The sequence below is a fragment of the Orbicella faveolata genome, unplaced genomic scaffold (genome assembly GCF_042242905.1).
Source record: "Orbicella faveolata isolate gen_17 unplaced genomic scaffold, um_ofav_v1 contig_3, whole genome shotgun sequence".
Classification (NCBI taxonomy): domain Eukaryota; kingdom Metazoa; phylum Cnidaria; class Anthozoa; order Scleractinia; family Merulinidae; genus Orbicella; species Orbicella faveolata.
Window position 1 is genome coordinate 15647791 of NW_028301558.1, and position 27292 is coordinate 15675082.

At 39.2% G+C, this 27292-nt stretch overlaps 3 protein-coding genes and 1 pseudogene across 3 annotated transcripts; 1 reads left to right on the forward strand and 3 right to left on the reverse strand.

Annotated features, from left to right (window-relative positions):
• Positions 1-2028: 2028 nt before the first annotated feature.
• Positions 2029-3321, reverse strand: LOC110041877 (neuromedin-U receptor 2-like). The gene has a single exon (XM_020747205.2). It carries the CDS (start codon positions 3136-3138, stop codon positions 2053-2055), a length of 1086 nt encoding a protein of 361 aa, XP_020602864.2. The 5' UTR covers positions 3139-3321; the 3' UTR covers positions 2029-2052.
• Positions 3322-5747: 2426 nt separating this feature from the next.
• LOC149106558 (uncharacterized) lies at positions 5748-10084 on the reverse strand (annotated as a pseudogene).
• Positions 9640-18800, forward strand: LOC110041873 (transmembrane prolyl 4-hydroxylase-like). Its single transcript, XM_020747202.2, has 11 exons — positions 9640-10354; positions 11337-11415; positions 12429-12557; positions 13678-13757; positions 13920-13981; positions 14180-14214; positions 15191-15353; positions 16001-16058; positions 16414-16547; positions 17349-17439; positions 17814-18800. Exons 1-11 carry the CDS (start codon positions 10169-10171, stop codon positions 18108-18110), a joined length of 1314 nt encoding a protein of 437 aa, XP_020602861.2. The 5' UTR covers positions 9640-10168; the 3' UTR covers positions 18111-18800.
• A 333-nt stretch (positions 18801-19133) lies between these two features.
• On the reverse strand, positions 19134-26814 carry LOC110041884 (transmembrane prolyl 4-hydroxylase-like). Its single transcript, XM_020747213.2, has 11 exons — positions 26038-26814; positions 25328-25406; positions 24853-24984; positions 24377-24447; positions 23832-23893; positions 23627-23661; positions 23029-23194; positions 22557-22614; positions 21884-22023; positions 21103-21193; positions 19134-20371 (listed from the first exon to the last, which is right to left on the reverse strand). Exons 1-11 carry the CDS (start codon positions 26236-26238, stop codon positions 20090-20092), a joined length of 1317 nt encoding a protein of 438 aa, XP_020602872.2. The 5' UTR covers positions 26239-26814; the 3' UTR covers positions 19134-20089.
• Positions 26815-27292: the final 478 nt, after the last annotated feature.

The window sequence follows — 27292 nt, forward strand, 5'->3', positions numbered from 1 at the left end:
CTACATCTCCATAATCTTCCACATATACCTACACAGCCTACAGTCTCATTAATCGCCTGCATATACCTACACAGCCTACATCTCATTAATCCCCTACATATACCTACACAGCCTACATCTCAATAATCTTCCACATATACCTACAGCCTACAGCTCATTAATACCCGACATATACCTTTACCTGTATTATAACTAATGAACCAACTAAAACACTGGGAATCTTTATTTCGTACAATCGTAATAAGGATAACGACCAAAACTTTTTCATCAAAATTCAAAAAATGGAAACAAAACTAAATGTGAGGCTGTCTCGGGACCTCACCCTTATGGTACGAACCTTATTGGTAAAAGCATTAGTTCTAAAATTGTATGCTCAGCCTCAATGCTATGTGTTCCAGAGCAAGTCTTTGGCGAAACAAAAAGGAAGGAAAAAAAAAGAACCGTACTGTATCAAAGACCGTGTGTCGGAGGTCTAAACTTTTCAAATGCTAGAACAACTGTTAAGACACTTCGATTAAGCTGGATAGGCAGGTTACTAAGTGAATCCAGTGATGCTTGGAAAGCAATTCCCAATGCTTACTTCAATAGATATGGAGGATTACCGTTTCTCTTGAAATGCAACTATAACACAAAAAATTTAGACAACAATATTCCCCCTTTTACTCAGAACTTCCAGATTCCTTTAGTGAGACAAATATAGGGATGACTGCTTCAAAGGCGACTTAATTATATGGAACAACAAAGATATCACCATCGAAGGAAAATCTTTGTATTGGAAAACCTGAAGCGAGCGTGGGGTAGATTTTGTGCAAGATCTTCTTAAGAATACTGGCAATTATCTATCTTATGAAGAATTCAGACCAAATACAACATTGAAGTCAACTTCATTTATTATTGCCAAATTCTCTCTGTAATTCCCAAAAGTCTTAAATTAAAAGCTATGACTATTAAAAAACCTCTAGAAACAATCACAGAAGAAACTGATGTATACCAGCTTGCCGAAGGAAAAACTATCCGTTTGTCTAAAATGCGGTGCAAGGATTATTACTCACTCTTCCAAGTGAAATGGGAAACACAACCAACATCAGTTCAATCATGGTCCAAACATTACCCCCCCCCCCCGCCCCCCCTTCGCCAACAAATGGAATAACTTATTTAAGAACATCTCAAAAATGTCGGCAGACAATAAATTAAGACAATTCTCTTTCAAACTACTTCATAGGATACTAGTAACCAAAAAGGAACTTAAAAGATACAAAAATTAAACCGGATGATAACGAGTTAATGAGTTCAGTGCGAACTAGCAAAGTGTGGTTTAGGGCGAGCGGGGAGAGCCGAGAGCGGAATGGTGACGAGGGGAAGCGCAATTCTTGGAATTCTTTTTTTTTTCACTTTTCCACTTTTTATTATAACGTTGCGAGGTTCAAAAACTTCTTAAACAGAATCTGGAAACAACAGGAAAAGTGAAATTTTGCATACACAAAACAAAAACAAAAACAAAACATGCACCTACACGAAAGCGTACTTATCACGACCTCTGTAGCCAGGTTACCTGTACACGCGCTTAACGGGTCGCTTCGCTCGCCGGATTTTTTTCCCGCCCCCGCCAGATTTTTTTCCGCCCTCGCTGGGAGCCTGTTCGCAGTCTAGTTCACTTGCCGTGCGTTCAGCCGTTCGAACAAGCGGATACCGTAAGAAACGTTTTCGCGTGAGAGGTCACATATTTGCCGATACATTTTTGTGGTTGAATGGGCAAAGTACAGGTCTTCTTTTAACGACGCTTTTAGGGTCGAGAAAGTAAAATTGGCGATGTACTTACTACTTTTTACGTGACGCGTTGTTGGCGAAAAAAGTTCTCCGTGATGCGTGATTTAATAGAAAAATTCAGCGTGATGCGTGATTGGTACCCCACTTTTGCCACACTCTTGGGGGAAATCATGAACTTGTTTTGAAGTTTGATTGATTCAGCAGATCATCTGTGTAATTTGTGTTTGGCCAGATTGATTAGCTTCACGACGCTAATTTGAAAACCTTCCTTTTTTGTCAATAATGTCAAACACTTATCTTACAAACTTGTATCAACAGAACTAGCGGGATAGAGCTGTCGGTTTGTTGGATTTCTGGCAAAACGTAAACTTTACTCCTTCCTTTTACTCCTTTCACACCAAATGCGCACAATTTCTTCCAAGCTTTGCGAAAATCGGCGCTCAACAGGCAGAGGATGATGGGATTGAAGCAGCTGTGAGCCACTTGTGACATCCGGGACATACTCTCGACCGTTTCATTGTATTGCCATTGTTCATAGGAAGAAAGAGCGTTAAGGGATGTAACCATATTGAACGGCAAGAAGCAAGCGACAAAGACAAGAATAATTGTAATAAGAAGGCGCATTGTTTTCACGTTTCTCTGAGCACGGGACCTAGTCATGTCTTGTGAAGCGAAAGTGTCTCCAATGACAGCAAGATCCTGTTTGAGTTGGCGCATTACGCGAACATACGCCCAGGACACAACAACACTGGGCACGATTAAAACGCAGATGATACGCCAGGTGTTCGCCGCCATGTGATGAACAAAATTTTTTCCAACTGGGTCACATTGTAGAATTCCTTTTTCGGTTGTTAATCCAAACATGAAGAATCTCGGGAGACCAAAAATTGGGTAAGATAAAATCCATATCAGCCCAATGATCTGCACTGCAATTTTACGCGTTAGTTTCGGTGCTAATGGTCTCACCACAGCTCTGTATCTTTCATAGCTTAGTGTTATCATGGTACAAACAGACACACCAGTAAAAACAAGAAATAGCGGACGAGAAAAACGACAAGCTAACTCGCCTAGCGGCCATGAAAAACACTCGCTAAACACCACAATGGGAATCGAAACGAAAAAAACGCACAAGTCAGAAACGGCGAGGTTAATCACTAAATAGTTGAAAGGCGTGTGAAGTTTGGTTTCTCTGAAAACTGTGCAAATAACGAAAACATTTCCAAAGACTCCCAAACAGAAAATAACAGCATAGAAAACAAAGCCAAAGATGGCTAACGGTGCTGAAACACAAACCAACAGCTGGTAGCTTTCCGTGCTTGAATTTCCTTCGGGGTGGCTAGCGTTTTCAAAACTTGGCAAGTTTTGAGTCATGGTCTCAGTACTGAGATGCACTCATAAGGGATCAAATTGGCCTTGAATAACTAGGAATGTACTGTGGTATAAATTGCAGTTCAACAAATCGTCCAAGAGGTAGAAAAAATACTTCGTTACTCTTGCTCGTGTGTTTGTCTTAGCTTTTGTCTTGGATACTTTCCTACCACTGATAACTTTACATAAACATGACTAGTTATATTATGTCAACGAACATTAACGTTCAGTTGAAACTGTCAGTGGTATTCTTGACACAGCTTACATCTGGCTACATCTCCGGCGTGTATATTTACTAAACCCGTCCAAGATCCTGTTTTTTGAAGCATGAGTCGGAATGAAATTTGTCAGATCCAGAAATATTCCACAGTTCCACGTGAATACAATATACATCACACTGCAATGACAACATCCGAATGGACTCCCCTAACAAGCATTTAAAATTTAATTCAATTTCCTTGAGGCTATACAATCGCATTCTGTTATTTACTTACCTTTTTATTTTTGAGGGTACTTACCGAGCCTAACCTCACGAAAATAACAGAATGTATTTCCAGAAGTTTAATATTCGCAATTTCAGGGGAAAATAGACCTGAGGAGTTGGAATATTGACGGTCCTTGTTCAATTCAACAGGCATTTAAAAATCCTTTATTCGACATTGATAATTTTACAGTGATCGAGGTGAGAACTTCAACAAAGACGACATTGAGAAGCGGCTCAACACCAACAACAATCAGAACTTTTTGCTGTAAAAATGTATAAATTCTAAATTTTCCAAGCAGCGATGTTTTGCACGTGACGCTCGATAAAACTGGCTTATCCCACTCCCGGTAGAGCGGATCCAGTGACTCGCGTCTATAACAAAGATTTTGACCGTCGAGGCAGGGAGCTGTTAATACTTTCAAACCATTGTTCAAGAAACAAAAGAGTCTGGTAGCTGTCAACAATACAAAATGGCTATAAAAGGAAGATATATGTACTCCAAAAACAAAATAACTTGAAACCTTCTGAATGTTTTTCACTGCTCATGTTCTTATATGTTTCGTGCAGTTTTATTGAAATTCAAAACTGAAGGACAAACAATAAAACAGAAAACTTTACCGAAAAATTAAAAAGCTAAAATCAAACTTCCCGCTAATCCAGGGTTAGCCCAATCGAGTTTTGAACAGCCTGGCCCAAGGTATAGTACTGAACACGCTAATTTAAAAAAAAAAAACTCTTGGAGGGTCCCTTTGGTAAGCATCGAGTGTGGATATATATGAAGGGAAGAAAAACACAGAAATAACAATACAGCTAATCAAGAATCGGTAGACTTAAACGCACGGCAGACAGAAACAACCGTAAGGTACTAGTTTTTTTCTTTAGTTTCAATCTTAATCTATTACAACTGACAAAAACGGTGACATGTTTGCTTAGTTCTTTGCGTCCCACGGTTTACAATTGGCTGATTAACTAAACTATTGTGTATGCTTCCCTGTGCGAGCGAAAACGACAGAAATAATATTAATAAAATTGTTTTATTGGTCAATTTCTCTCGGATAGGGATTGCGCAAGCACAAGCGCAAGTGCAAACACAACAATTCTTATTTCACCGTGAAAACGGCCCTGACGCAGGCATAAGCACGAGCGCAAGCATAAGCACAAAGATCAAAATTTGTCCTTTTTCTTGTGCTTGCGCTTATGCTTGCGTTTGCGTTGTAACAAGTGAAAACGAAATGCCGCTCAGGCATAACACAAGCAAAAGGATGTTTACCACACGTGGTTATTTTTGACCAATGAAAACACTGGATCTAGGTTACCTGGTGCCAAACAGTTTTTCAAAATGGCGGAATTAAGGTTCGGATGATTTTGCTTGTGCTTGTGTTTGCGTCGAATTTCGTTTTCACTTGGGTCATCCCTATTGCTTGTGCTTGTGCTTATGCTTGCGCTTGTGCTTGGGCTAGCTTGCGCCTGCGCTTGTGCCTGCACTTTTGCTGGCGCGTGTGCTTGTGCTTGTGCTTGTGTTTGCGCTTGTGTTTGCTCTTGTGCTTGCGCTTGTGTCTGCTCTTGTGCCTGCGCTTGTGCTTAGCTTGCGCTTGTGTTTGTGCTTGTGTTTGCGCTTGTGTTTGCGCTTGTGCTTGCGCTTGTGCTTGCGTCGCTAGTGAAAACCAGACTTAAGTCACTCTCCTTGCTTAAAATGTTTAACATAAATTAGTGTAATCCACATATAGGAACCTGCTTGATCTTGCTTGGCTAAACAGGCTCTTATATTTTTGGGTACTAAAATGGCAAATTTCTTCCAGGTCCTTACCCGCGGGTTTTTACAAGCTTTAATTTTCAATTTAGCATTTGGACAGCAATATCATACCCGTAGAACTGTTATTCATTGCCAAGGATTTAAATCGTCTACGCTTCTTAAATTATAGATGACTTTGAAATGGATACTGTTAACCTGAAGAAACGATATTTTTGCCCGACCAATAGTAAATATTTCGTAGTCCTAAAAAATTAGCGACATCAAGGATTTCGATCTCTGAGGATTGTCTACAATTTAATTCTACTGAAGAACGCACATTAACACAGAATGCATAAGAATTATAAAAGCGAAATTATATATAATTTTTCACGTTGTTATTGTAAGATAGTTGTGTGCCGGTATGTAGATTCGTTGGTATGCAGGCTACGTATAATTATGCTAAGAAGTGAATATTTAAGGAGTTTGTCCGTTAGGAGTTGTTCAGTCTGGAAATTTTGTTATAGTAAAATTTCCTTGTTTTTGTTTGGTACATTTGTTGTATTAATAACTATCCTAGGGCCATTTATGCTTGCTGTAACAAACTACGCTAGGGCTGTTTATGCCTGATCAATAAACGAGATGCCCCAATCCTATTCGACTGGTGTTTTCTTGCTTGTACTAAGTTAGAAATTATTTTGTTTTCGATTCACTTCGAAGTGATTAGACAACAAAGCAGATTGCTTAGTGGTGGGACGAAAAGAAAAAAGAAGAGGGTTAGGAGAGCGAACTGCGTGCGTCAGCTCCGCTCGCCGATAGGTTTTCTCGCCTTATTTCAAGGAGTTAAGGCTAAACTTAAGACGGATCGAGGGGATCAAACTTCATTCAGCAAATGCCCGTATGGAATTATAGGCTGGCGGCGCGTTACGTTCAAGCAAAATGTGCGTGAAAGCTGACTAAGGTATCTCTTGAGTGGGTTTTACGTAATTCTTCGAATACAGCATGCCTTCTTAACTTTTGTGGGGTTTCTTGTATGATCTCTTCGACTTCATATTCAAGCCATATCTGTGATTTATGTGTACCATGTTCTTATTATACGAGCGATGGATAGGATTACCAGCTGTGACAGGAGCAAACAAAAGTGCTTGGCCGGGGAATTTGACTTCCACCTGGGTAACAGTTTGGATGTTAATGTCCTGCCAGTTGTGGTGCTCATATTGCGTGGGATAAGTCAGGAGATGTTCAATGGCTTTATGATGAAAAGCGTTGAAGATTGCATCAAAAAACACAGTAGGAAGAATTAGAGATGTCTCGTTTATACCACACCTTGTTAGCCTTCGGTTTAGGATAACCCTTGCTCCATTGTGGAACTTATCATCCAACACTCCTACGGCCGGCTCGTAATCCAACAGCCACTTTTCCACAGCTCGGAACGGTGAGATACTTCTCATGTTGACTGGAGTAAATGTGTTATACTTCAGAACGGTATCGTCGTTCAAGAATATGTAATAATAGTAGCCCGGTCTCCTATTCATTGTGGCAAAAAAGAGCACATTTCTTCCTGACGCCCAGCCGGTCTTCGGATTAAACAAATAACTGACCTGTGATTGCTTGTCTTGTGGAGTCCGACATCTGGCACGAAAACTTAACACAATGACATCACCAATTTGAGGATCACCAATTTGAGATGATGTTGCCAAGTTGGCGGGAAGGCATTGCTCGGTTCCTGTTAGATAAATAAATGGTTTCGTACCTGGCAATTCCGTGCGCCTTTGTGCTGCACCGTGTTCATGAAGTTGCAAGTTGTTGTTGGCAAAAAAATGTAACCTCTGTCCGACCGATAACCCTGTTTAACTCGTGAAAGGTTTCCGACGCATAAAAAAAACTATGGCGACTGTTATAACGAAACTAAGGGCTAACGTGAATGCAAAGGTAACCCTTAAAGTCATTTCAGTAGGGGAGAGAGTTCTTTATGCCGTGAAGTGTATAAAAACCTGAAGAAGTACCAAGTTTAATCAGAATCAAAAGGAGAATAAATAACTGTTGGATATCTACAATTGCTTGGAAACGATTTAATCAGATGGTCATGTTAGGCAAATAAGTGCCGACCTGTGAAGTGTCCAGGGGGGCATCAACATAAACTAAAAATTGCAAAGAAGAATAATCACAAATATGAAAAACAACAACCAAGAAATGTACACTGGCAATACTGGTTTTCTTCGAATCTCTGCTTTTAGAATTTTGATGAAGTTCTCACCGAGACCAAATGTTGTATGGGGTTAGAATACTGCCCACGAAACAATGATATCAGCGATTTTCGAACATTCCCCGAGGCTGTCGAGAAAAACGGCCATAAGAAGCCAACGTCGAAAATTATCGTGCCTCATACAAAATAATAAAATGCCGTAATCTTAATTCATTTGGTTCAGTGAATGTCTCGTTTTACGAGGAGGGAAACAGCGTTTTCACGTTTCACACCTCTAAAAATTATGTTTTATGTTATTCAAATAGGAGCTCACATTATATTACTCTTTCGGACCACAGATATTAAAACGAAAAGATTCTTTTCTTACCTTTCTATTTTATTTATTTACTTTTTCATAATTTGCTCTTGTAATGTATTTATTTTAAAAAAACGTTGATAGACTGGCCCGCCTAGACTATAGCACTAGCTATTCGCTGGCCAATCTAACTATAAAATATTAATCGCGGAACGAAAATAAAGATTGATTGATTGATTGATTGAGAAAATAATCAGCAATATATATATCAAATGAGTATATAGGTATATACTGATCGGAATACAGTCTTTAATGTGTAGAACTTCAAACTAATGAGCCTCCAAGCTTGGACAGCAAAGATCATAAAAAATTAAAGACGTAACACTCTATTAATATATAGACATATATACGTATAAACATATACGTACAATTGCGCCCTTTTTTTTTCCTCAAATAATACAGATACGTTTGGAAGCCGAAGGCTTTTAATTTAATTTTTTTTTTAATCAGAGACGTCGTTCTCTTGTTAAAAAAAAAATCAAATTAAAAGCCTTCGGCTTCCAAACGTAACTGTATTATTTGAGGAAAAATATAAAAAAGAGCGCAATTGTACGTTTATGTTTATATATTAATAGAGTGTGAAAAAAGTAAGGAAAAAATGGTCAAACAAAGTGCCAAGCCAAGGCGAGAAGTAATTTACTTATGAAAAGAAACTTTTTTGACAAACCGAAGGCTGCCTAGGTTACGGTGTTCATGTATCTGCTGAATTAGAGATACAGAGATCTTCACTGATTCTCTCGAAATGGGAATTTTCAGGGCCAATGCGTGAAACAAGCAAAGGAACTGAATTAAATTTAAATGAACATAATTTATGTGGTTAAAACTCCCAACTTGCAGGAAGCAGAGCAGTTGGCTATTTACAGACGTAAACGTCGAAGAGTTGAACTCAAGTAGGCGCTCGAACCATTCGATCATTACCAAACCAAAACATTGCAAGACCGAGACTTCAAAGAGACGTTCAAACGTCATTCATAAAAACAAACAAATCGAGACTTCAATACTTTCTTAATCTCGAAAAAACGAGACCTGAAAAAATAATCGAGACTGCGAGACTCGCACAACGGCTAAAATACGAGACTGCGAGACTCGTGAAATTCGGCGAACACTTTGCGAGACTCGTGGTACGTTTGTGAAAGACAATTGTGACGCGGAGGAATCGCCTTTTGCTGTTTGATATTTGTCATGGTTCAATATTGCTCTTGCTACTTTCCTTTTTTCATATACATTATAATTCCTAGCGCCCAAAGAGCCTCCAAAAGAGCCGCCTGCATTACTGCAAAAGTGTCGTCTGTATAACAAATAAAATGTACATGTAAAATATATTGCCAAGTGACTTTGTTACAGAACATCCGTAGCTTTTCTTCTTCAGATTTCTTTCGATGCCTGAGATGCTTTATTACTGACATGTTATGAAATGAACAGGGAAGATATTTGTTTACAAACATCGTTTTTGTTATTTAAAGGTTCAACACGCTAAACAGAAGAATCCTTTGCTTCACCAGCCAATAGGTTCACTGGTTCACACATCTACAGGTTGATAAATAACACTAAAATCAGATAACGGTATTTGTACGCGCCCGGTTAGTTCTGTCGGTAGAGCATCAGACTTTTAATCTGAGGGCCATGGGTTCAAGTCCAATATCGGGCGCAGGAAGTATTTTTCTGTTAAACTCCTGGTTTTCCTTTTATTTTTATCTAACAAACCAATTAACTGCTTTCCTTCAGGTTTTGAAGGAACTCATTGGCTTGGGAGGAATCACTATATATATTCTATCATGCCTTTTAATCGAAGTGATGTTCTATTTGTTAATTGTAATACATTTTGCATTTCACCTGGTTGGCGAACTTTTCTGTAACCAAATTGAGTTAGATTGTTTTACACTATGAAACTGCGTAACATTTCATTTAAGCGTATCACACAAACAACTGGAAAGAACTAAACACAAAGAAAATACTGAAACGTACGTAAGTTCAGTTTCTGAACAGGGCCAATACCCGACCGGGTGTACACGTTAAAATTACGATCGCAATTGTTTGAGTTCAAGAATAAAAGTATAAAGCTTTTCTCATACATCGTAGGTTTTAATGTACGTGAGCAGCGAGATTGGTCATTTTCAAGATAACAGGGAACCCTGAATGACCCACAACCCGGTTAACAGGTGCTCTTCCGGCCATGTTGGGTCAATTATTTATGACTAAAAAAGAGGCTTTCGAGACCATCAGTAATATGTTCCTTTTCGTTGAAAACCAGCTAACAAAATGAGAGTGGAAACTATTTTATTCCTTGCTGCCTTCTTCCTGTATGTTCAGTGTCATTTTTACACCGATTCAAACGTTGATCCTGGCTTTAGACAACAATGTAAAGACGACACGTGTGTAACCGATGAGCGGCCGTGTTTCATTCCGCGAGAGAAAGGAATTTTAACACGTCTTGATGGAGTGAAAGTAAGTAGCTGTAATACGTTCTTCCCTTACCGCGCCTTTCCTTTTATAAATCAACGCAGTCCAAGTTTTGCTTCGCCCCGCTGAAAACCACTGAGACAACAGAAAAACACTAGAACCAGTTCTTACGACTTACATTTAAACAAACAGATGGGCTTGTATATGATACGGCGACCTCTGTAATACTGAGGTCTTCAGGCCCCTAACTTACTCGATTACCGTGGGATGCATCCAATGTGCCAGGCTTACTTTACATTCGGTAAGCTTAATGTTTAGTTATTTTTGATAGATTTTGCTGTTTCAGTCACAACATTAAAATCTAACATCCCTAGGCTCGGCGATAAATACACATGATCAGTACTATTAAATCAACATGATTAAGTCGTACAAACCAAATTGAATGCACTTAAAGCGATCTGGAAATAAACAACTTAGATGCGCCAGGATTCTTGATTTCTGATTCAGCTCCAAGACTAACAAAAAGAAATAAATGCTAGATAAGTTTTTTTGTTCAAATTGCCCTCCAAGAGCCAGTCATTTGAATTACCCGAGTTGAATTCTGGTACCGTGTAGCACCGGGAAAACAATAAGCTCGCTTGTGCGATTATTTCCCCTTATTATAACCGGGTAGGGTCAGGGAGGGGGGGGGGGGGGGGGGGAGGGTTTGGACTGACAGTGAAAAGGTCGGGAATGCTTGTTGGAAAACGTAGCTTGTAGGAAAACGTAACTGGTCCGAGTGGAATTGACCTTGGTAGAACGTTGAAAACCCCGCTGAAAAACTTGTTTAGTATTTCAAATTTATCATGGTCTACTTGCACACAAATGTCTGACACTGAAAATTAATTTGATCTTTGCTTTTACGATTAACGTGACAGAAATGAGAAATGCACACCTCCGTTGACTTCCAATGGTTAGGGGAGTCAATCAATTTCATGGATTTCTAATGTAAAGCGCGGCTGGTAGGTTTTCATCTATCATTTTTCAGGTTGGGCATCGACAAGAGGTAGATCTAGGACTTGAGAAAAAAGTCTTGATTACTAGAGCTCTGAAACCACTACTGTTCGGTAAGTTGACGCCACTCCAATGATCTACATAGCTGACCCTATTAGGTTTTTTTTCTACGATAACTGCAAAAATTCTCGCGGGCTCATCGGGTAATTTTCACCGTCAATAAGCGGACAGACACATGAATTTATAATTTATGCGATGCGTCAACGAGCGAGAGCGGACAATTGACAATTTGTTATCGTAAAAAAAACAAATTAACGTCAGTTTTTAATACGTCTGTCCTGTTACTGACAATGAATTTAGTCATAACATTCTAAAAGTAGTCTGCGGATCAACTCGGCTATCGCCTCGTGGATTCACGGCTACTTTGAAAATGTTACATGACGAAATTCATGATCAGTCGCATGAAAAACTGACGTCAATTTGTTTAACTGACGATATTTCCTTTTAAAAGCACATGTATGAAGAAAAAAAGAAAATTATTTCCGAGAAACAGATATATTACTACACTGTTCACAGCCTCTCTATTCACGCACGCGAAAGAAAAAGCGAGCGAGGCGAACACGAAGCACGCGGGGGTGGGGGGTGGGGTTTGCGAGCGCAGCGAGCAAGAAGAATCGGTCCCCACCTGTCCAGTTCTCTCGCGATTCTACCCGCGCGTACAACGATTGAATAAAAATACGAGAAAATAGAGGGCTGTGAACAGTCTAATAGATTACAGAGTTGGAAAGAAAGATCCAGAAAATAGGAAGTGGCTGCAAGTAGGCTATGTTATTTTATATTTACTAATATCGAAGCGAGTCAGTTCAATTCTACAGTACTAGTCTGTTCAGAGAGTTTCTATCTTCTCTAATATCGTCGATTGAGGGTACGAGCAAAATGCAAGCCGGAGAAGGAGGGGGAGGGGGTGGAGGGGATTGTCCCAGCCCAATAACTATGGTGTGGGGCTCGTTCTTGCGCGCGCTTGGCTGTGAGCAGAATACTACAGTATTGTTACTGGCATAAACTGGTCCTGTATTCGTTTTTAGAACTTATTGATTGAGATCAAAATTCTTCATCCTTTTTTTAGAAATCCCGAATTTCCTGTCGGAAGAGGAATGCGATCATATCATATCACTGGCAAGCGAAAACGAATTGTTCAAAAGCGTGGCTAAAGGTGGACTAACTGAGAGTGACACATGGAAGTATGACCCAAAATGTGAGTTCTGCAAAGTAAAGCTAATAAAGTGAATAGGCCTTTTTGGTGTTCTCGGTGTTGGACTGGATCTAGCTTGCAATGGAGGCTCATGCTGGCGAATATTGTATTAAAAAGAGATTAATGTAATTTGCATTTGAAACGACTGCCCGCGTTAGCCTCAGCTGCAAGCTAAGTCCTGTCGAATAACAGGCATCTACAGAAACTGCAAGCTGGTTTAATACAAATGCGCGTATGTGATTGTTTCCTTTATCGTTTGGTAAAGTCTGCGACTTGAAACTAGGCTTTGCCCGTCGTGGGTTGCCCATTTGTTCGTGGAAAACTCGGACCTGAAGTTATTTAGCTAATTATTAGATCTTTCAGGATACATGCAGACGTTTTCATAAAATATTGAGATGCTACATGTGTGTGCGTTTTATTTAACTGGCATGCCAGGCCTTATGACTGTTGCAGCGAGTAGTAAAAGAATTCATCTGACAGTTTCATCGAACTTTCACACCGAGAGTTCGATTGCAAGTTGATCAAAATGTTTAATGTTAACCGTTCAAAGTCAGCGCATTGAGACTTTTTTAACATTAAACACCATTATTGCACCCCAAAGTTTACCTGAGTGTTCGCGAATTCGATACTGAATATTCAGTCTCAAAATTATTTTGTCGTTGGAGTGTTTTATCGTTTGAACGTCTTTCCCTTCTATCCCATTACTCGACCTCTCCCTATCAAGTTCGTCTCTTTCCGCATTAATGGTTTTATTCAACTACTCAGTATTCCAGAATGTTCACTAGCTCTATGTAATTACGTCAGCGGTGGTTTTCGGGCACATTTTATTCTGCTAAAAACTCATCCTTGAGTATTCTTAATAAAATACAGCAGGCGCTCAGATCTATACTGACTGAAACACTGATGGTATGATGTGATTCCGTGGTGTTATGTAATATATCAAACACGAAAGACCGTGTTTGACCACATTTCCAAACACCGAAATACGACGCGCAGTGGAATATTTTTGACGAACTATGAGGTGTTTGGAAAAGTGGTCAAACACTGTCTTGAGTGTTTGATACATGAATTATTTATGAGTTTGAGAAAAATTTCCGATTACACTTGAATGACTGCCTTACAGTATATGGAAAAGCAGATGGACCGAGGGGAATGTACGAGAATTGGGATTTTAATCAAGATGGCAAAATAACGGTTAACGAGGTGAGAATAAAAAGAAAATATGTTCACTTAAAATTTAAAACAGAAAATGGTCATTTTGTAGCTGTTTGTTTGACTTAGCTGGCTCCACAAGAACAGCAGTAGAAAGGAAGTTTGTAATGTTCAGAACTGACAAATCAAAGCATTTCATCATTTTTTCTCTAGTTTAAACAGTTTGCCAAGATATACCGCTACCTTTATCTCACTGATGCAGAAGTGAAACGACTGTAAGTTTACAATATGTTCATTTCAAATCAGTTGTTGAATAATTTGCCAAATAGGAAGTTAATTACTAAGGATCGATCGACTCTAGTGTAAAGACTTCCATCTGGTGACGGCAGCTGCGAGTATGGGAGTACTTAAGTCTCGTGCGAGGAGATAACATGCATCATGATAATTCAAGAAAATATCTTTGTTGTTTACAGATTTGATGATTTAAAATTACGTGAGTTAGATGATGGTAAGTACTTTGGACAGTTCCAAACGTAATTTTTCTGCTAAAGAAAACAGATCTAAAACAAAGACTAAGACAGACCGTCAGTTTTATGACTTTGATTGATGAAAGGAACTACCGTCGCTTGCATCTAAGCGTGAACACGTGAAACATGCTTTAATTGGGTGTCAAACGTGGCATGATTGGTCATCAAACATTTGAAGTTTTAGGGAGACCGTGACGCGAACTTTCGCACTCAAATTTCAGCATACGAAATGGCAGAAAGATTGGACATTGAACACTTCTTCAGAGAATTGACCCTGACCTGTGTCAATATGCATACGCCTTTCGGGAAAGTGGTTTTACTTCTAGTATAACCATGAAATATTGGCGGGCGCAAGACTTTCAGTGCGAAAGTTCGCGTCGCGATCTGCTAACCTTAATGTTTAATGACCAATCATGCCACTTTTGACACCCACTAGAGCATGTTTCGGCATCACGTGTTCACGCTTAGATGCAAGTGAAGTTATTCACGCGCAATTTAACAAGACATAAAAGACTACTGTGTCAAATACCGAGAAGCAAGCTTTAAATAAATATAACTATAGACCCTTTGCACGAGTGACGCTTATACTTGAATAACAATACTTTGTACATCCTTAGCCTCGTACTGATGTTTCCAGACAAAGGATTTTGCACATGAATGTGAGGCGTAGGATGTATGAGAATTGTTATTCAAATTTAGGCGCCATTTTATGCAAAGGTCTATAATTGTCTTTAATTTTTGTCTGGTGGAATTTTACTATTAAAATCAAACTCAGTTTCTTTCATACACATATATAACCCTCTCTCGTTGGTTTGCAAAATTTTAGTCATGGGGCACTTGATGCTTGATGGTTTTCTCTTTGAAATAAATAAATGAACTACTGAGATATTTTGATCCGGGTATATCACGTTTATTCCCAACTTCTACAGCGTAATAAAGCACATGTTCTTTACATAGGAGTCATTACCCACCAGGAATTTCAGGACATGAACACGCTTCTGATTGACAGTTACTTGTATGAAATGGGTCGGAGCCATCCGCGTCACAGAGAGAGGTTCAGTGAACAAACATGGCTGACACAGGAACATGAGGATGGAATTCTTCAAGACATTCGCTTGAGGTAGACTGAGAAAATGAAGGGTGAAATTCCTGATAATCTTTTTGCAGCGGATGATTTTTTTTTACCGATTTTTTGTTGACTATGTGATATCCATCTACAATCATGCAAAAGTGTGTTACTATAAGGACGTTACTCATGGTAAACAAACGAGCAAACAAACAAACAAACAAACAATGGCAAAAAAACCAACCAAACCAAAAAAAAAGAAAACAAAACACACACACACACAAAAACAACAACAACAATGGGGCCGATCGATAGGTGCTTAAAGAGAAGGACAGGTGGGTTACATAGGTTGGCAGTTCCGTGCTTTAATAAGGGATAGAGGGGTTATTTTGTATTCCGGACCTTAAGTCGGTCTAGTCTGTTCCTGGCTGTCGGTCAGTGGGAGCGATCGAAAAAAAAAGGGGTGGGGTGAAGAAAAATGAACGGGTCCCGCTTTTCAATTGTCCTTCGCTGACAGAGAGCCTGCAACAGGCTATCGTTTTCAGACTGATATTAGATGAAGAGGGATGGCACTCCAACTGTCAATTCAGTTCCATTTTCTTGCTGATCTCAGTTAAGCCTTTACATACGCATACAAAAGCCCATGAATAATATGATTGCTGTGTTTTTTACTTACAAGTTAACGACATTTTGCTTTGTAGAATACAAGCCATTACAAAGCTCCCGGATGAGATTATTTATGGCAGTGAGTACCTGCAGGTAAGGTACCACTGGTAAAACTCCAGTTCACTTTCAGGGGCGAGGGGGGGTTTCTATGAACAACAACTAAAATTTCTCAGAGAACAATAAACTACTTTTTATTAAGTATTCTGAGCGATTTCTCTTCTATTAGTCAGAAAATTTTGCAGACCTCTTTCAGCTATCAGTTAAAAACGCGTCATTTATGAGCTAACAATTACATTTTTACTAATTAGTGCTCAGCTGCCAGGTAAATCCCATTCACAAGGTTTGGAAAAAGGGGTACACTGACAACCGGTGGCTCTTGAGTCTCAGTTATAGTGTTGTTTATCTTAGTTATTAAAAGAACTTAGAGTAATGTGATTGTAATCGACAGGTTGTCCGTTATGGAGTCGATGGACATTACCACGCCCACTTGGACAGTGAAACACACGAACATCCCGACTTCCCTTGCTGCCACCAGGTTCCAAATGCTGGAACAGACAATGAGAATAAATGCAAGTTGTGCAGGTATGTATTTCATCACGCGTCCGCTTTACATTGCATTGAAAATGTAAAATGATCGTTTAACTGGAGTGCACCTTAGGCCCCGTTCACACTAGACCGGATAAAACGCAGCTTTGTTTCTAAGCCGTTAGGCCTACAGTCCACACCAATCTATCACGAAAACGGAGGTTTTCTGAAACGCTCTTCAAACCGGGGAAATTTAAAAAAGCCAGCTTTACGTTTAAAATGTGGAAGGAAAAATTGAAAACGGAACTTTTCGAAAACGATGACGTCACAATAATCATGTGATTTCCTGCCCGTGTTTTTCTTAAATACAAAGCCAAAATGACCGAATGATTGTTGCGATTTCAAATATTTCCGAAGTAGTGTGGACAAAAAACATTTGACGCGTTTTAATAGTTAAAACGCCGTTTTTAAATTTCTCCAGCGTAGTGTGGGCGGGGTCTTACATTGTATGTACAATCCAGCGCTCCTCAATTCAAGTGACCACCGAGAGATGGTTTGGCGTGTAATCTAGGGTGGCCTATATTTATCGAAGAAAATGAGAAGAGAATCCTGTTTTAAACACGAGCACAAACAAAAAATAAACAAAAAAGGGAAGCTATCAAATAAGTCAGACCAATGGATCGGCAACACTGCACCGACAATATAATTCATCCATCTTTGTTTCATACTAGAAGTCAGTTCACCGTTTCTATTTTCTGCATTAATCATGGCTAGCTACGCACACTCTTGAATAGGGCTGGTCAACTTTTCTACTCAAGTAAGATTGTTATAGTTCTTCTTGAATCACCTATATTTCAGATATGTTACATTCCTCTATTTCTTGAATGAACTCCCCGAGGGTGGAGAAACAGCATTCCCGATGGCGGACAATGCAACTTTTGTTAAAGAGGTTAGTTACTGTACATGTATTCGTGATTTCCTGACTTCCAGAATCTTTCTCCAAAGCATCTTACCACACTAATTAATTTCCGCCCTTAAAATCCTACACTTGACACATACGAATAGAAAGCTCTTTATCAATGAAGTCAGCTGCACAGGTTTTAAAGAATGCCCGCTTTTTAAGTAGCCCAATTGCAAATTACCTTGATCATTTTCTATAATGATACATAACTTTAACTTTATGAATTTTCAGTTTTATTTATGAATTTTCAGTTTTATTTCAATTTGTGCATTACTAGCTCATTGAAAACGAAACAACAACAAAAACTATTTAGTATTTATAGTATTTCATTTAACGCATATTTTGTTTTGTTTTCTGTGCAGAATTTTGGGAACTTACGATCCAAAGAAGATATTTACAACTTGAGTGAATTCTGTCACAAGGCAAATCTTGTGGTGAGGCCTAAGAAAGGAACCGCCATCATGTGGTACAACCACTTCATGGACCCGGACAGTGGCTGGATGGGAAAAATGGACGAGTATTCAATTCACGGAGGATGTGCAGTCAGAAAAGGAATTAAATGGATCGCAAATAACTGGATCACAGCTCCATACAAGAGCAGAGCTCATGTCCCGAGCCAATACATACTCGGTCCTGATATCTACTTCACTGAAGACTGATAACTCACATAAAGACAAGTGTTGTAGACCTCAACATCCAAAGGGCAATTCTGCGTTGCTGGTGTCAATATAGAGTCGAACTCGAAAGATCCACGACAGTCAAGGAAAGCATGACTGTTTTCGAAATAATTAAACTACAGTGCATAGGCGGACCCAGGGAGAGGTTTGAGTGCATTTTAAGTTAGGCCTCTCCCTTTAGGTCGAGAAATTGTTTGTATTGTTCAGGGTAAAAACAAGAAGGAAAAAAAAATTACTCTAGCTACCCTTGGAGTTTGCAACTTTCGTATTCGCACTGTTCCAACTTATCTTTCACAAGATTCCTGATTCGCTTATGCCATGAAGTTAGGATATGATTACACCATGCGAGTTAATTGCATGTCACAGAACGCTAAGGCAAATTAATTTGAACCGCGAGAATTGTGCCGGTTTTAGCCTGCCAGGATGTCTGTTAAAACATAAAAAAGTGACGAATGAATGCTTTAGTGTTGCAACTGCGAAAGGAAGTTGAATACTAATAAGAATCATGGAAAACACTTTCCTGACGGCATTTAAGCTATACTATCATTATAACTGCCAATTGACTTTGTATTTGATCAGTATTTTTATGATACATTTTAAGTCGCCACGATCACTTTCACCGGCACAACGAGATAACTATTTTATGCTATACAATAAAATAAATAAACTCAGCGTTTTGACTTAGTCATAATTAACACGTATACACAGACACATAACTAAAATGGACTGAAGAACTATGCAATATTATAATAATTATAACTGTAACGTTAATGGCCAGTTCCCTCTTTGAGACGTACCAGCAGGGCATCATGGTAGTTTTATTCATCAAAACAAATATCCAGTCCAAGATAATGAATACAACTACCATGATTCCCTGCAGGCGCATCATAGAGGGAATTAGCCATTGTTAATTCATTCAACAAGTACAAATGCATGATCAGTTCAAGAATGTACTGGCCCACTCAGCCTTGGTATGCCACTCAAACTCAAAATTCCAAAGCAGGCTTTCCGAAATAACCTTTATTCCAGATCAAATTTCCTCCAAAGTTACTGATAAACCAACAACATCCATGACCTCAATTACCAGCCACTGTTTTAGCCGGCCCCAGGCTTTCAGTCAGTAGTGACGAAGCGGAAAATCGGGCGAGCGAAAGAAAACTGAGGGAGGTCCTGCTCTGCTCGCTTTTCTTTTGGCCTCCCACTTTTAATTTTCACGTCGTCCCTACTGACCAAGAGCCTTAATGAACCCATACTCTTCCCCCGAGACTACAGGTATGAAGAGGCGGAACTGATCAACCTACACCAACTACTGCTCCGACTAGAAGTTTACCTGGATCTACTTTAATTTCAACAATCCGTACTGTTTTCAATTGCAAGCAGTTTGCAGGATTCTCCCGTCAGATATCAACAAAATATTTTCAAAGTTTTTGCTAGCAAGCTTTTCTTTAGTCTACTTGCTTTTCATGGATACTTTTCCCTTACCCTTGTGCTTTTCCCTTAACGTGTGAGAATTTTCGCCTTTTTGTCACCACAACCAAGAAACCGGAATAGACTTGAAAGTTTCTATCTAACTTGTGTGCTTCAAATACAGGATGAAGGTGTTACGATTATTTGCATTTTACTGTAATAACAAATGATGAAGGTGACAGCGGTGCATGCATACATCCATCTACAGAACATCGAGGTGCTCAGCCATGCAAGCTTGAACTGACAGTCCTCTCCCTGTTTCTCGACGCAAGCTCTGACGTTTTAGTCGCCATCTCAGTTCACAAGTAGCGCAAAGCCATGGTTATGTGACAACGTCCTGTAAAATCCTTTACTTCGTCTCGGCCATTATACACAGGTATGTTTCATGTGGTCAGGCCGACGATAAAGTAACTTCTTTGAACAGAAAGTGTCTCACAGGAAGTTTTCTAAACGCAAAGTCTAAGTGCAAACGCAAAGATAAATAATTTTAACTCCTAAATAATATCAAAATTTCCAAGCCACGAACTCGGAAGATGTGCCCCGTCTTTGTAAGGAGCGGTTATCCAGAGATTAGCTATCCATTTTTCTCCCTTCAGTATATCACATCCTCCATGCAGGCTATACTCGTCTCTTGCACCCATCCAGCCACTTTCTTCATCTATGAAGTGATTGTACCACATGACTGCCGTTCCTTTTCGTGGACTGACAACCAGACCTTGGTGGCAGTTGTGACTGAGGTTAAAGAAATCTAGATCCCCACGACTTGATGTAACAAACTAAGAAATTAAAGAAAAGGCGGAAATATTCGTTAGTTGCAAAGGATAACTTTTGTGAGGTGATACCGGTGGAATGTATGCTAGGGAAATAAAAATGATATTCTTTTTGGGAAGGAATTCCTTGTTATCGCGTGAACGTTAGCTTAAGATTTCCTCCATGACGGTTACTGTGTGTTACTGGATCTCATTGAACAATCTACGGACGTCGAGAAAAAATTCACCCAACTGAATAAATGTTGAATAAAAAGCGGGCCAAAAACTAAATAAGTACGAACGCGTATATATAGGTTTCGAGTTAGCTTTACCCGATTTCACGTCTTGGCGACATTTCATAAAATAATATCAGCACAGAATATAGTTCGACACTCCCGAAAAAAGGTAGATTTTCATGCAAGATTTTTTGTGTTGCAACTAAATTTACTAAACAGAATTTCTCAGAGTGAGTCTGTCTTGTTGAGAGCAGTCGATTTAGACGATACGAATTAATCTAGCTGAACAACACGTATCCTTCTTTTCAAAATTCTTATAAGACTCTTGTAAAGGTGACCAAAACTTCTCGGATTCTGCTTGTTCGATGTTAAGTAACACCAAGACCAGGATGTGATGTCATCGTCCTAATATAGTGGCAAAACCAGCCACACATTCTCACAGATGGGATCGCGTCGAGAGGAAACGATACAGTAACAATTCTCTTCCACGCGCATCTCCGAATTACCTGATTAGCATCTTACCTCCATGTTACGAGTTATATTGTCAGCCATTGGGAATGCTGTTTCTCCTCCTTCCTCCACATCATTCAAGTAATAAAGGACAGTGACGTATCTGATAGAACAATAAAAATATTAATAAGAATTAAAATTTATATCGCGCAGTTTCTATAAAAATATTGAACTGCGCCATACAAAAGAGATTAAAGATGAGAAAAAATAGGATAAAAAATAAGACTAAAAATTTACAAAATTTACAATTTACAACAAGCATGCAAAGATAACAAAATAAGTTGAGTAAATCGATTACTATTTAGTTTGGGTTTCTATATTCGCTCTCATGCATTACTTGGCTAGTTTTGTTAATGGCTAATTCCCACTATGAGACTCGCCTGCAGGGAATCATGGTAGTTGCATTCATCAAAACAAACATCCAGTCCAAGTTGATGAATACAACTACCATGATTCCCTGCAGGTCCGTCTCATACAGGGCCGGGAATTGGCCATTCATGAACAAAAACACCCGTAAAGAAAAATGTCAATAGGTAAATTTTTGGTCGACAAATTAAATTATTCTTTCTTTCGATAAATTAACGTGTCCGTCAGAGAATTAGAAAATGGCGTCAACAACTGTCCATTTGCTTAATTGACTTGTTGGATTTCCACCAGGACTGTTCCAAAGTGAAAGTCAAGCTGCGTCGACTGAACCTAACACATGTATTTTCAATGAATTTCTTTTCGGTAGTTTACTTGATGTGATATCGCCATCGTTTAAGAAGATTTTGGCGCTTGAAAAGACTCATACCTACAAAGCTTACAACTTTCGCCTTTCAGAAAAGCTCCGACCACATCTTCATGAAGATGGCAGCACTTTTTGTCCGTTCTCTGCTCAGTTTCAGAATCAAAGTGGGCGTGGTAATGACCATATTTCCCATAGCGGACAACCTGGTGACAGACAAATTGTGCTTTCGTTGTTTTATTACCTGTTACCACTGAACAAATTAAAGTACGAGTTTTACAGTGATAAATAGTGCAATATTCTACCCTGGGTATTGTTTTCATGACATGGTAATAAGTTATGTGGAATCGCTCTGGTCTTGGACAAGCCCAAGACCAGGAGAAATAAAAGCGGACAGTTTGTTCAAACCCGACTTACTCGTTGGGTGGGAGGGTGAGTCGACAACCTCTTCGCGTTCGCGGCCTCGAGTAGAGTGATGAGGTGAAACACATGCAAATTCTTTTATACTGTCATTTTCATAATCCCCAGGATATCAATTATCAATTTAAACTGAGTTTGCATAGCAGTAAAATCACTGTAAAATTTAACACATTGAAAATGCATGTGAGAAAGCAACGTGACTTAGGTAATATAAACATATTCCGTCGAAATAGTGGACTTCAAGTGGAATTTCGTCATACGCAGTATTTTTGTCCAATAGCAGGCCGAGTTTTCGTAATACCGTGAATTAGTCTGTTACCTGAATTCTCTCACTTCCGTATACAATTTCTCGAGGAAGTCTAGTAAGTTCCACAATTCTAAAGAAAATCAAAGATAAAGAGAATGGTTATAGAAGATGACAGTCCGACTAGGCAACCTAAGGAACGATTGCCACCCTGGAAACAAGAACGGTGGACAGCATGGCCTCCTGGCGAGAAGCAAAACAGGGGAGCAGGATAAATGGCCCACTCCCTCGTCCCTTCTAAAAATGCGTGCCTTGTCTCCAGTGGCCAATTCCCTCTGTGAGATGCACCCGCAGGGAATCGTGGTAGTGGTATCTATCACCTAGAACTGGATATTGTTTTCGACGAATACAACTACCATGATTCCCTGCAGGCACGTCTCATAGAGCGAATTGGCCATTTATCTCGTGGCCTCTGCCACTTTTTCGCGCCTAGCTCGAAAATGCACAATTGGGAGTCGGGGCTGGCAGTAATCTGAAAACCTTATACCTCTCTGTAACTTTATCTAAAACTGGATCAGCCAAGGCTCTCTGGTTAATCCAGGTCTGATCACTGTATCGTGGCCTGTGCAGTGGATGTGACAAAGCCGTCGCCGAGAGCAAGTCCATTAATCCTAACGTGTTCATCTTCTTGAATTCATCCAGTGTAGCATACCCTTGAGAAGAAAGGTAATTTTTTCACAAATAGGATCTCAATGGTCGTTGTTAACTGACACTTTGCTTTAAAATTCCTAGCCAAACAACATGATGCTGCATGTAAATTACGTATATTGCTGTCGAGTTCAGGATCAGTTTGCTGTATAATAGCATAATGTTCATTACTGAAGTCTGTAGACTAGTGATCATGCACCTCCTTGAACGTTACTGATCTCGGCTACTGATCTCGTCTCCGTTTACCTTACAACGGAAACCCTGCACCAGGCATTAGAAATCCAGAAAAACGTAACATGCATGGGACTTTGTTTTTAACGCCGGTAGGCAAAGAATTAGTCAGGCAACGAATCAGGCGGATGTGAAACTAACTACGCTATTTGCAGTAAAAGGAATCTTTATTATAAACGACTTTAATTACGGAAAACCTCGTGTACCATCGTCTAGCTCCGTCACGTTCACACTGTGTAGCCTGAAATAATGAGAAGAGTAAAAAGTCAGCGAATTTTTTAAGGGCGAGAAAGAGAGCCAGAGGAAACTAAGATTAATATAATTTTAAAACAATGTCCAGTATGAAATTCATTTAAATACAGTACTATAATTAAGCATTGTGGACTAATTCTTTTAGGCATGCAGCCTTACATTTCCAATGTGTCATCCCTTGTTAGAATCAAATATTGGTACTTTTTCGCATAGGCCATAAGCTGTGAAGAGATCACAGAATTAATAGGTGAATAGGTAATAGGTAGAACATTGTCAGTATGATGGGAACCAGTGAAAAGGATGACACACTTATAAAAGAAACTTATAAAAAATAAGTGCACTTTGATTAAACACGCGAAAGTCATGAAGTTGAATCTTCCAATCGGTCTTTTTTTCTTTTTTTTTTTTTTTTAAAGACAGAATCGATCAAATACATCTGATTATATTTGATCGGTCTGAGCTCTAACATGTAGCTGGAATAATCTCAGCTACACAGGTTTATTCTACGGGGTACTTTCTTTTTGAAGTCCATAAGTTCAAAATTAAAATCATTCTAAAAGCCTGCGCTAGTTTCATTTTGCTTTTCTTTTTTATTACACCCGAATTTTTGTTTGCCTTTGTTGATTACTATTTTGACCTACTGTAGGGAAAAAGTGGAAATACACTAAATCTAAATGGAGCCAGTACTGAAGAAGCGATCATACCTCTTCCAAAGTTAATTTTCCATCCTTGTCGAGATCCCAAGCATGAAAATAATCTACATGCATTGGTCCATCTGAAATTTAAAGCATCGTGTAAATCAACGTTAACATGTCAAAGTCAACATAAGGTTTTAAAGTTTCCCCTCACTGTTCATTCGCCACAAATATCAGTGTCACATGCAAAACCAAAGGCAAAGCGAATTTTTCTTTCGACCCTCAATTGAAAACAACCATAATATTTGACTGCTTTTCTAAAAAAGCGGAAAAAAAAAATGAATAAAACACCACTAAGGTCTACTAAGTTCAGTTTACATCGCCTTGGAGACTCCTACATTCCTTGCATGAAGCACTGTGGATAGTGTAACATACTGCCAGTCTTAGTTCTCAGCAAGTCTACATGTTATAGACATTTATAAATTTAAAGTCATCTTGGCCACCTCACTGTGCACGTTCAACAATGCAAAGAAATCGGTTCTTACTTCTAATGTCAGGAATGTCAAAGTCACTCGTAGACTGAAGTCCTCCACGAGCCACACTGGTAATGAAGTGTTTGCTTTCCGCCAGGCGAATAATGTGATCACACTCCTGGTCTGACAGAAAATTTGGAATTTCTGCAATAATAAATAAATAAATAAATAAATAAATAAATAAATAAACAAACGAACAAACAAACAAATAAATAAAAAATACTTAAAACTACAACCTCGACGTTAACGGCGGCCGCACATATACCGCCATCTTGGATTTGAGAACAGGGAGCTTGAGATTCCGGGAGAGTCATAGAGAGAGCTGAGAGGACTTAGGACGAGGGTCCAAGAATTGTTGTTAGGAGAAAACTTTCTTTTGGAAAATTCATTCGTTGTTTTTGATATGTTTGTCTCCCAGGAAAGCGAACTGAGCAGCTGAAAGGCAAATCAAGATCAAGAGTACTCTGATGTTTTGCTACAGACTTACCAAACAAAAGAGGCCGCATTGCTCTTGTTATGCGCTTTTTGATTCCATCTCCGAGATCTACTTCTTCGACGTGACCAACCTATAACATAGCGTAGTTCGAAGCATAAGTTTTGCCGTTTTAAAGACAATCGGATATATGTCCTGCGGCGAAAAATAAATTATGGGTATATTAACTGTATAACCTACCCCGCCCAGTATACTACCTTTTTAACTCACTTATGGATTTGCCAGTTCAGTAGTTCTCGTGAGTTGTGGATTTCAATCCGCGGCCAGTTTACGCTTTGTTCTCTCAGGAAATAATTCCAGTAGTCGCTTTTCTAGCTACTGTTATTGCCTGACTGTGAACAGTGATGTTGTCGGACATTAACCTAAACTCACAAACCACAAGTACCTGTACCCCGAAGGATTAGAGCAAATTAACAAGTTAGTGTTTGTGTTTATTTCACGCCGCTGCACATTCACGGTCGCGAGGTCTTGGTCACAACACCAAGATTCAGTTTCAGGCCTAGGCGACTCAATAAACGTGTAGCTACACGTATCTTCATGGTCAATTCACGTAATTTGGCAACTATATTTTGATTTATCTGGTTTATTATATATAGCAGATCCAAACCATAGATTAACAGATCCGACAAAATAGTCAGTTATAATTATCCGTATTTACGATTCAGTTCAGTTCAAAGTACAAAATATTATGATTATGTTCCTACCTTGACACCATTGATTCTCGTCAATCCAGCCTTTCTGCCGATAACACAGGGTTCGTCTTCATGCGAATCGAACTTCTTGTAGTCGCAACTTTCACCGTCCCGTACAAACCTACACACGTTATAACTCTGTTTTTCGCATTCAGCAGACAAAGCGAAAAGAAGGCCTGAAATGTGGAGCACCCATAGACTAAACGCCGTCATTATTTACCACTTATAAGACTAAACAATTGGTTCTATTTTATTTTCCATTTTGGCGTTGTTATTTTATAGCACCAGTCAACCGCAGACTTATGTAATAAATATTAATTAATCGTGTTTTATGGTACACATATTCCACGATACACTTTTTCCATTAGTTTATCCGGTTTTAGAGCTCTGGAAAATATTTCATCTTTTCAGTTTACAACAATTCATTTTGCTTTTACACAATTACACGTATGAGTTTATAGCAAATCTAAATAAAGTTACATATAAAATAATTTCACTGAAAAATGGAAAACAGGTGGGATTTATTTTCCACACTGCAAGAAATTATTGGAACAAAGAAAAAAGCGAATGGTACCAGAAAATAGTTCGATGGCACCAGAAAAACAATTCAATTTGACCTCGTTCAAATTGTCCAAAGATTATAGCGCGAGCTACCTAGAATACCCGGAGTATTGAATGCTTTAGTCACGCTGTTCTAGTGCGATCTGTTCCTAAAGCGATTTTCATTTGAGAGTCGAAAGCAAATCACATTTGCGTTGATTTTACATTTCTACCCGCTGTGATTGTTAAAAAAAATCACGCCACTTTCTCAAACCAATCAGAAGTAAAACCAAAACCAATCTTGACTCCCTCGCGCACGTTTTCCCGCCCTTTGCGTCAGCCTCACGTATTTGCTTCGAGTTTTGATTGGTTCACTGGTTTGTATGTGTCCTTTGTGATTGGCTACTTTAGTATTGATTTTATTAATAGTGTTGATTTATTTAGTATTGGTTTTACGACACTCAAGTTAAAGCCACTCTATTAAGGCTCGTGGCATTCCGCTGGCTGATCGCCACGGCTCGAAATCGGCGGTCTCAGTTTGACTGGTCTAGGAGACGAGACTACCGACTGAGCTTTGCGGTAGTATTCAAACTATTGATACATCGACATGCATATAATTCCGTGGTTTCGGGGACCCTCCTCCTCACTAACTATGTATTATTTTATGTCTTTTTTTTCCTGACTGGCTCGAGGTCAAGTTATCATTTTAGCCTAACCTTTTTTGAAT